We start from the raw sequence: 11,320 nt of genomic DNA on the forward strand, positions 1-11,320 counted from the left end.
AAGAGAACGTATTTTACACTTTTAATGGAATAAAACGCAGGATAAAAATAATTTTCATTGGAGCGGTAGGCTGTCACCTTGACCGCTCGGCCATCCGGCCAATGCTAGACATTGTAAAAGAAGACGAATTGGAAGACGTTTTAAATTCTATTGATTCTGAAAAGAACAATGAGTATAAAGAGAAAGTGAATGATAACACAGCTGTAAATGAACAAACTCAGCAGTTTAAAGGCACAATCCTTATAGCTTCATCTTGAACCCAGGAATTATAACATCAAGACTTTATTTGCTCTGTTTATTTAAAATCAATTAGTGTTCTTCATTAGTATCCAGACTGTGGACAAAACATCCATGCTATTTGTGGAAATTCTTTTGGTGTACGAGAAGAGGAATTTGGCGCGCCTATTACTTGTCCTTTTTATTTCCAAAATAACAAAGCCCCTAGTTGTTGACAAGACTCTAAAATAAATATAGACTTTCAGGCAAAGAAAATAAAAAGACTCCGAAAACAACTTCTCCGTTCGCTCCGTTAAACAAGATTTTGCAGTTCGTATTCCGGTCCTAGAAGTAGACAAAAATAGAAGAAATGCTCGAAACATTTTTGCTTTTGTAATAAATTGATGAACGATTGAATGAAAACCGAAGCGTTCTGAAACAGCTTCACTCAATATCACAGTTTACAATGTGTAAAGAGACTCTTATAACACTGATGTACCCAAGGATAAAGAAGTGCCTTTCAGGTCAGCAGCAACGGAGCAATAAATGAGTACTTCACAAATCATTATAAAGTGCGAAAATAGATGCCAGAATCTAAAGTACTTTTGCTGAAAAGTTCTTTATAATTCAAAATCCCATTAAGTGCTGCACGCTGTAATAAATGAGCCAGTTAGAAGAATGAGTAAAATAACTGACACGTTATTTTACTTTACTTTGACACGTTCAACTTTATTTCATTAAAGATCGTTATTATGTAGGCCAGGTGTTTTATACAAAATGCCCTATATAACAAGTTGAAAATAACTATTTAATAATGTTGATTATTTTTAATATTGTTTACATATTAACAAATTTGTATATGTTTATTTTCTATGTCAATTTTTCGAATAAATATCGAACTCTATTACAAAATATATGAAATGGTGGTTTATCATCCACCTGGCGACAAAAGTAGGCAAAACACGGTTTTTCAGAGCGAAACAAAACATTGCACCGACCGCAACGTCGGAAGCCGAATGAGTTCAGAAAAGATTGATGGATTGTATGAAGGTAAATATTAATCTTACAATACATTATAAACATATATTATGCTAAACTCGATAATAGTTGAAATGTAGTAAACTTTAACGATTTAGCGCACCTGTAACATTTTCAAATCGATGATTAATTAAACATTTATAGTAAAAAAAAAAATTCGGAAAGTTTTAATGGTTTCTTTATAAAAATAACCATTAAAAGCACAGTTCTAATACATTCAAACGAATGTATAATCAAAGCTTTAAACGTGGCATTTATTTTTATTGAAATAACTTTAAGTATTCGTTATACATTTACTTGTTGGTAACAGGAAATTCACCCAAGTTATCTGCTAGTTTGTTGCCCTTTGTAATAATCTATTGATAATAAATATATATTTTTCTTCATAACAGTTTTGCAAGTTGAAATGGTCAAGCAATTTATAACCTAAATAAATGTATTTAGTCCAGTTATACATGTGTTTTAAAAAAGAAAATAGGTTAGTTTTGATGTTGTTGACTTTATTATATATGTTTTAAATTGTAATAATAAATACTGTTTCAAATATGTAATTATATTATTATTTAAACAAATAGAAAATTTGTTATCTATATTAATGTTTGTTTTGATAAAATAGAAATTTCAAATCAACTGCTTGGTGAAAAATATTTTCTAAAGTTAATTATTTTTATTGTAATGTGATAATAAGTTAAGTTATTTATCTGATGTAATCCGCCGGTGGCTGAGTGGTTTTTTCCCCCAAATGCAGGGAGTTCGGTTGCAGGTTTGTGCCTGGCCGGATGGAGTTTTCCAGGTTTTCTCCACATCTGTAATGCCCAAATGGGGGGGAAACGAAGATGTATGGAATTTTTAAATTCCGTACACCCTGAATTTAAAAATTATGTTTCTTTGGAACAGTGTTTTTCAACCTGTGGGTTGCGACCCACAGGTTAAAAAACAACCCCCCTGGGGGTTGCAAAGCCTTACACAGGGGTCGCGGGTAAAAGAAAAAGACAAGTGTTTGTAGGTCCTACACTACAATAAAAAAACCTACAATTTCAGTGAGAAAAGCTGTACCTATTTATTTTACAGTATAATTGGTTTTTCAATCGATATTTAGGTCTCAACAGAAAGAAAATTAAATACAGTATGTAGTTTTTAAAATCACTGATATAGTTTTAATATGGCCCTGGGGGGGTTGCCAGAAGTTTTTAACTTGTAAAGGGGTCGCGTATTCAAGAAGGTTGAAAAACACTGCTTTGGAACATTTTGCATGTTTGTTTCGTTAAAATTTGTTCATTTCACCTGAAGATGACGGTTATACACTCATCGAAAGTGCTTGTGTTAATACTAAAGGAACTTTATTAATGCTGAACTCAGTGAATTTGTATCCAGAAAGCCCAAATAGGGGCCAGTTACTCTTAAAAAGACCTCCCGAAAGGCATCCCCCTAGGCAGAGTGCCCAAGTGTTGCATTGCCATAACTTAACAAATCAAACATACATAATTAAATTTTTAATTGATCACAAAAACTTATTATTTAGAAAATAATAAATCATAAGAAATGACAAAGCAAGAAAACAAAATTTAAACAAATTTTTCATACTTAACTGCATGCTTTGTACTGTATGAAATTCCATATACAAATTAAAACATTACATCAAGAATTACTTAAGAATAATAATTTAGCTAATGAGTTAAATAGGATTTATGTTTAAACTAGTGAAAAATATTAAAATAAATTTTACTGTCAGATGGAAAAACAGGCGACGATGCTCTTCTTCGTGAAACGGGAGACTGAGAAGGGACAGGTATGTGCTGAAATTTTTTGTTTAAAATTGATCTTGAAGAGCCAGTGAGATATTTGCATTCTAAAAATGAAAAAATTTATTTTAATAACTGTTATTTAAAAGGTCATCTATAGCATAATATAGCTTTTACAGTAAACCTTTGATTGAATTCATCTTTGTATAAAAAATACTTTGACAAAAGTATCTTTTTGTACAACTTCCCTTCTGAGGCATATTTTATTAATATTAGTCTATCATATATGAAACAAAAAAGTTATTGTAAAATTCATTACAGTAATACCCTGAGTTATACAAGTAATGTTGACCTTTATGTAAGTTGAATTTGTAAATTGCTTCAGTATAACTACATAATTAATAACTCAATATTGTATTTATTATTATACATGTACTGTACATATATTATTTATTATTTTTTTTTGTATAATTTGATTTGTTGCATTTTAATGGTACAGTACTGTAAATATTACATGTACAATGGTACAGTACTGTAAATAAACAACAAACACTACGTAAATGTAGCAATAGTAAACAGGTTATGTATTAAACAAATCACTCAAGGTAAACTACACTAATGACGTGAAACAATACATATAGAAAAACAAGCAATGAAGTTGCGCTTGGTTTTGTTGCTTGACCTTCGCTGAGTACCGTAGAAGAATCTTGATTACAAGAAAGAGTGCCCGGTACATTGAATACATGCTTACAATTAANAATTAAAAGTAACTTTCATGTAAAAATTATGTATAACAAAAGAAAAAAGAAATAATACTTTATGCATTTTATTTATAATATGCATTACATAATACAGTAAGTTTTATTACGTACTTTATTATAAACGCTTAATATAAGCATTAAATGTGTATCTTGCATTATAGGAGTTTCCTATAATGCAAGGTCTTATTTTAAGATGATTCTCCTATTTTTTATTCTTTCTTTGAATATCACTAATTGCTGCCTTTTTTTTTTTTTTTCAGAAATTTATATTTGAATACATTCTGTGTTAACTAATTTAGATTTTTATTGCCAAAAGACCCATACAAAAATACAAAATGGCTAAGAAAACTCTGGTTAAATCTGGTGTTTTTGAATATTTTACTATAACCACAGATGGAAAACATTTTGTGTGTCAATGTATGATTGAACCTGATGATGACAGTGATCCATGGGTTATTCTGGAAAATTAAAAAGAAAATTGTCAACCATTTTGCCAGTTTTTAATTTTTTTTTCACCACTTCAAATTATTTATTGCCATCATTTTCACTTACTAATTAATGCAGATGCTGGTAGCCTTATCAGTCTTATTTCTAACACATAAGCTATCACTTGTTAGAAATAGGAATCCTTTTTGAGTAACTTTTTAATGAATAATTCTGAATAATACATTTGATCACAATGTCTAAACAGTACTTTACAGGTTCTGTCATGTCAAAATTTTTATGCTTTAGTGTACTGAAAAAAAAACTAAAGTGAAAAAAAATTCCTTAATAAAATCAATCAGTCAATAAAAAAATCCCCAGTCTGGAAATGCTGGGTGGAATTGCATGAAAACTGCCTTTGATTCTCAATGTCACTTCCTGTTTTCCTGTCAAAAGTTGCCTTGTGACATCATGACATCACTAAGTGTGTGGTGCATGGGACTCTCATCATACAGCTTGACATTTTGCTTTTTTCCTGAAGTGTACTTTGTGATTCAATTTCATGCCAAATGTTAAAATAAGCAGACTAAGATTTTTATTGACACTTTAATAAAAATATTTCCTAGTTGCAATTTTGTCACTATACAGCATGACGCCTGATGGTCATAATGAAAATCATGAAAAATAAGTACAGTAAACTCCCGATTATCCATGTGCGGATTATCCGTGCATGAATTTAATTTAAAAAAAAAAAATAATGTGTGTGTATTTTTTAAACAGTTGCTCGCTTTCATGTTTACGCATCCTATAAGTGTGCACGTGTTCATATTTAGATGTTTGAAGTGGGTGGTGGGGATATCTGAAGTCAGCTGGACTGGTTTTAGTTAGGCCACTTCTTTCGCATTTGACGTTTCTTTTCAGAGGAGAAAACGATAGTGAGTACATTTATACAAAGTTTTGTTTAGTTGCATGTTATAATACATATCACAATTTAAGATTTGATTATATGTATGTGTGTATAATACATATTATACATAATATTTTTTTTCAAATAAATAATTATAGTTCAGATTATCCGTGTTACCTCTCCTCACCATTAGCCCGGATAATCGGGAGTTTACTATACTTTTAGTTTTGATAGGAATGTTTCATGATTCACTTAAAAAATGCTTAATAAGTAGCTTGATNAATGGTACAGTACTGTAAATAAACAACAAACACTACGTAAATGTAGCAATAGTAAACAGGTTATGTATTAAACAAATCACTCAAGGTAAACTACACTAATGACGTGAAACAATACATATAGAAAAACAAGCAATGAAGTTGCGCTTGGTTTTGTTGCTTGACCTTCGCTGAGTACCGTAGAAGAATCTTGATTACAAGAAAGAGTGCCCGGTACATTGAATACATGCTTACAATTAAACCGAAAAGTAAAGGATTAGCAGAGCAATAATGTAATAAATCGGTACAGTGCAAAAGAAAGAAAGGAAGAGAGAGAATGAATAAATGAATGATTGAAATAGAGTAAATCTTTATAAAATTACATGTTATTCTACTCAAATTTTTTTCAATTTTTGAGATTTATGTTTTATGTAACTGCAAATTTACATAAGTCATCTGTTACATAACTGGGATATTACTGTAATAAAAATAACTGAAACTAATTGATTAATAGTAATAATTGACTCTTATGTTATCATCATCAGATGTACAGTGATTATTCTTTTCAGAATATTCTTATTAATAATTTGTTGATTTGTTGCATTAGTTACACACACATTTTATATATATAGGTATATATATATTGGTGTATGTATATATATACATATACATATAAAATGATGATATATATATATATATCATCATTTTAAATAGTAGATGTGCACTGTGTAACATGAAATACACAAATTGAGAAACTAATGGACAAATGTGTAACTTGGACAGCTTTCCAATGTTTTAATTTACAGTACATTACAACATTCTAAAATAATGATTAACATAATTACAACTTAAAATGGTAGCATTCTTATTGGAAGATTTTATGCATTCTAAGCATCATACAAACATACATTCTAATTTACTGCACAGATTTTTCACCTCTTATTTCTATAGTGAAGCATAATAGTTACACAAACATCCCTCAAATCAGAGATTTACTATATATGTTCTTATTGTAATCGGAATATTTATGTTAATTATTAATACATACACAACATAACTTTTCTAGTGACTAACTGCTTAAATTTATCATCACTATTCCTAAATGTTTATATTGTTTAATTTCATTATACACAAATGAAAATCCTCTTTACCTTCAGAATCCAAATCGAAATCATCGTGAGAGTATTTTTCTGGTCCATAAGCAATAAATATATCTTCCTCTCCAAAAAAATCTGACAAACTAACAACCTACATAAATATTTTATTAATAAAAAAATCTTTAGAGAAGAAGCTCTTATCATAAAAAAAAGTGGATAAACTTTATTGAAAAACTACATCATAATTAAAAACAAATTATAACTTACTTGCTTTCCACTTAAAGTAAAAACTTTTCTTACAGCTCCGGTATCCAGTTTTATAGCACTAGTAATATCATTCATAACTTGATCAAATGAATGTGCGGTTTTCTTATTCAGCAAGATTCTCACCGCCTTTCTGGGTTTTATTCCGTTGCGAATGATGGTTACAAGTTTGGGCTTTATGAAATTTCGTGTTTTTATTCCATTTTCTATGGGAGGATCGTACTTTGACAAAAGATTCTCTTCATGTTTTCGAGTTAGACTCCATAACGGCTTCTCATTTTTTACATAATCCATTTTAACAAAATGATCTACAGACGAACAAACATAATTCCCTCCTTCTTGAAGTTGATCTAATGTTGTTATTTTTTCTTTACCATCAATGGTATAGATGTGCCTGACTCCTTTCGGAAGATTTACTTGATCCACGAGTACTCTAGTGAGATCCTCCAGAAGGGCTTCAAACGTACGAATCTTTTCATGAGAGAGAGCGTAAACCAAACCCTTGTGGAATCGGTCGCCATTTCTGTAAAAGCGGACCTTCTTGGCTCTCTTTTCTTGGCTCAACTTCTGTAAACTTGTCCTCATCAGGCATCCATGTGCACTGTGAGTCGGACTAGCTCTACCATTACGAGAACGAAAGACACCAAACTGATCCTTTTTATCTTCTGCTCCACTGTTACTGCGTGAAGCTGTATTAGAAAAATGTTCATCATAAAGGCTTTCTGAAGCCATTATCACCTAGAAAAAAATATATATATATATATATATAAATATATAGAAATTTTAAATAGAAATTGTAGACATAAGCAATAACATTTACTGTATTTTTAAATTTTGGATTAGTACAGTATATATAGTATTTGTATGCAAAAAAATATTAAAAACAGACATTTAAGTGTGAATTTAGTAAGTAAATCATAATTTACTTTATAAAAACATTATATTAAAAATCAAAACAGTGTTTTACTAAAGTTGAAATAACTAGGAATTTTACATATTAGTATTTTTGGGTGAGAAACTCATATTTGGATAGGTTATAAGTTCAAAAAAACAAACAAGAACAATAAAACTATAACCACCACACAATAATTCTGAAATAAGAGAATGCAAGATTAGGAATTATACAAGAAGTTTGTCTAAGAGAGAACCAATCATTTGTTTACAGGAGGAATGGAGGAAATTACCAACCAAGGTATATTAGAAGTTAGTTGAAAGTACACCATACAGACTCATGTCATTAAGGCAAAAGGAATTCCAAGTAAGAACTAAAATTGCTAAGAAAATACTATTTTTGATATTTGACACACATAATATAATTTGTCTGTATTAATGTGACATACTATTCTACCAATTGCTTTTGATAGTAGTTACACCAGAAAACCAGATGAGATTAGTATAAAAACAAAAAACCAGTAAATAATCCATTATTGTAGAAATTAATTTATTAGTAGAACAAACGTTTGACAGTATTTAATATACAGCACATCTCAAGTATCTCAAAAATCTGAAATTTTTTAAGTTACCAACAAAGGCTCCACCATTAATTTTAAAGACAACTTCAATATTGAATGTACAGGTAGCTTTGTATGAAGAGAACTCAATCTCATGTTTTTGATTTTTATTTCTATTTTTTGTTATTTTTTTGTTAAATCAATTTTTTCTATTTATTTGTATTTGTTATTACTTATTTTTATGTATATTATTTACTCCTTGTTTTCTGCTTTGTATTCTAAAATCTCACTGCTGTCAATGGCTGCACACCTTAGAAGTATAAAGAAGTATATGTCAGGAGTTGCAATATGGCACAGAGTATTGGTGCCCAAATCACGTGCACATAAAATAAACCAGACTTGTAGGTAGTCAGGGGACTGAGAACTGAGTCAAAAGAAAATACAAAATGCTGAGACTATTTCTACAAATAGGCACAAGTGCAAGATTTGTGCATGCATTGCTCGCACTCTCTGAAACATAGTCTCATCTCAAAAATGGCTTTGCCATTTTACTTGTTTTGATTTTTCCTTGCTGATCTTCTATGCATAAAACCACCAGCACAGATTTAACAATCCATTACATTTAAATTTTGTTTTTCAAATTCTGTTTTACGTACAATTCTAAAATGCTAAATGGCTTAAATACTGTCAAAAACATCTGTTCTACTAATAAATTAATTCCTACTTGCTGGATTACTAATTTTCTTTTTGACTGTTTTTATACTTTTGGTAGGATAGTGTACATCATAATATAATTTATTTTCTGTTTAAAGTAGCTTCAAGTAGACTTAAGTTTAATTAAACTTAAATGTTTAAGGGAGCAAATGAAAACCTTAAGCTGTAATTTTCAAATTGCAGACCTGTACATTCCCACTCATTCATCTGGTTGTCTATCCTTCATTAATCTGGCGTTAGATAGATGAAAATCGATACCACATATGGAAAACTTGGGAGTAGAAGTACCAATTAACTATATAGGAACTTAGTCTGGACTAGACTGTTTTGCATTGTTTACTCCAAACAAGTGCGAGGTTTGCTGATTGGGGAAAAAGTGTCGCGACAGTCGAGCGGTCAGCACTGTCGTGTGGGAGTGAAAAAACTTTACCGAGACAGGTCCTCCATCGTATACCGTTTAATAAATATAGAAAATTTTCTTACAAATTCCTTGATGGACGAAGTAGCACCACAAAGCGCGCGGGTAAAGTCCGAAAAATTCAGTTTTCGTTACTTGTGGAAGGACGCTGCCGGTGAAATATTCCGTAGGCCCCAGGGCGTTGATCACGGCTTTCGGCGGTTTCTCGTTGGACGAACTGACGAATCTGTAGATCGCTAGGAGGCACCCAGAGAACGATGCTTCCACAATGTTCCAAAATGTTCTTTGTTTTTTTTCAAAGGTCGGGAGCACGTACGTTCAGGAGAAGAATCCCTAAGTATCCAAGCACCAAGAACGTCACATCCTATTTTTGCGCGATTTTTATAAGTTTTTCTGAGTCCCAGATCGAACATTCCGATAGGTCGATGCAGATCTGCCCCCATTTTCTAATTGGTCTCCCCTCCTCGTTACAAATTGTAATGGGATCAGAGCCCAGATCACGGGGTGAGTCCCCCGACTGACAATTTGATTCCTATCGAAGATGTTCGATCTAAGTACTCAAATTCATCTATCGTTTCTGAGAAATTCGTTTTTTCTCAGAAATTTCTACAGATATGACTATATAGGGACATAATATATTCGCCTTGCGTTAGACGGTTTCTTTTTACAATATAAAATAATGATTATAATAATTTAAAAAAACACTTTTTTTTATACAAAATTAAAACATTTTCTGTGCACGAATTTCGACCCACTTCCGGAGCCTCACACAAGTACCACAAAAATATCATTTTCCAACATAACCTCAATTTTATTCATACAAAAGTACTTAACCAATACATTATAAAACAATTGCATGTGTAGTCACTAATGTATCATCTGTTGTGCTGCTAATCCAAATGAAAGGTCTTTTCACCTATTGTATGTTTTAGCAATCCAAAAACATGAAAATCTCTAAGCAAGATCTAGTGAGTACGAAGGTTGAAACAGATGCTCAAAATGCATCCCTTAATAGTTACAACTGTCATACACAGTATAAAGCTATACACCGTTGTGCAGCAACAAGACACTGGTACACAGTCATGTAGTTTTGACATATTTGTGAATCACAGATGATTTTTGAGAGAGCCAGGTGTATTGCACTAGTGATTACATTAACCATGCATACAGGGTGCATAAAGATTTTTGTTTGTCTCAAAAAAAAGAGAGTCAATACCACTTTTCCTATTGGCAACCGCATGCAGAAAATTTTTGGATTTTAGTGGTAATGGATGTTGTCACTTCTCTCTTGTTCTGTTGTTTCCATCTGGTGGCAGTGACTTTCATCTGCCATCACAACAAAATGCCACTGTGCTTGTGTGTATCATTATGCATAATGAAATGCTTGTACAAAGAGTGCATGCAGCTAATGCCACTTTGGCAGCCATTTTTTGCCAAAAAGTCAAACCTGCTTCAGTGTGGCACTGTATTTTTATAATTACCTAATAATAGTGCATAAAAAAGTTTCTTTATAATATTTACATGAATATGTATGAAATTAAGTTACAGTGAAACCTCGGTATATGACCTTAATCTGTTCCTGGTGTTTGGACTTATACCGAATAGGACGTATACCAAACCAACCTTTCCCATAAGAAGTAACGTAAAAATGATTAATCCGTTCTCATGTAAAAAAAATGGCTAGTTTTAAACATCTCGCTTTCCTGGCTAGTTCCTGCTTAATTTTTCATGAGATCAGCATGTATCTTTTTAGCTTTCTCGCAAATAATTGCTTCTGATACACTCGCAACAGTTAAATCTCGAACATGCATGCCATCTTCATATTTCTCAACAATCTCTTTTTTCAGTTCCATTGTGATTCTAGTCATTTTTTTATTTTTCTGTTGCCTTTTTGCAATTCATGATTAATAAAAATAATAATATTTTACTTACAAATTAAAATAAAAAGAAATTTAACAAAGTTATAAACTGTGGCACTGCAAACATCTAGTCTGGTCTAGTACACCGATAGTGCTACTTGTTCATAGATGGC

General features: G+C 31.3%; 1 protein-coding gene across 1 annotated transcript in view; it reads right to left on the minus strand.

The window, feature by feature from the left end:
- Nucleotides 1-2,856: 2,856 nt before the first annotated feature.
- The window catches only part of LOC111626057 (neuronal migration protein doublecortin-like), an 18,498-nt gene continuing 10,034 nt past the window's right edge, over nucleotides 2,857-11,320 (minus strand). The window contains exons 2-4 of the mRNA XM_023369340.1: nucleotides 6,709-7,443; nucleotides 6,496-6,592; nucleotides 2,857-3,103 (exon numbers count right to left, since the gene is read on the minus strand). Of these exons, the coding sequence (XP_023225108.1) occupies nucleotides 2,952-3,103; nucleotides 6,496-6,592; nucleotides 6,709-7,437 (978 nt within the window). The 5' untranslated portion in view covers nucleotides 7,438-7,443 and the 3' untranslated portion in view covers nucleotides 2,857-2,951. The remainder of the gene's footprint in view (nucleotides 3,104-6,495; nucleotides 6,593-6,708; nucleotides 7,444-11,320) is intronic.

This window comes from Centruroides sculpturatus, unplaced genomic scaffold (genome assembly GCF_000671375.1).
Source record: "Centruroides sculpturatus isolate CEXI.00-Female unplaced genomic scaffold, Cexi_2.0 scaffold350, whole genome shotgun sequence".
NCBI lineage: Eukaryota > Metazoa > Arthropoda > Arachnida > Scorpiones > Buthidae > Centruroides > Centruroides sculpturatus.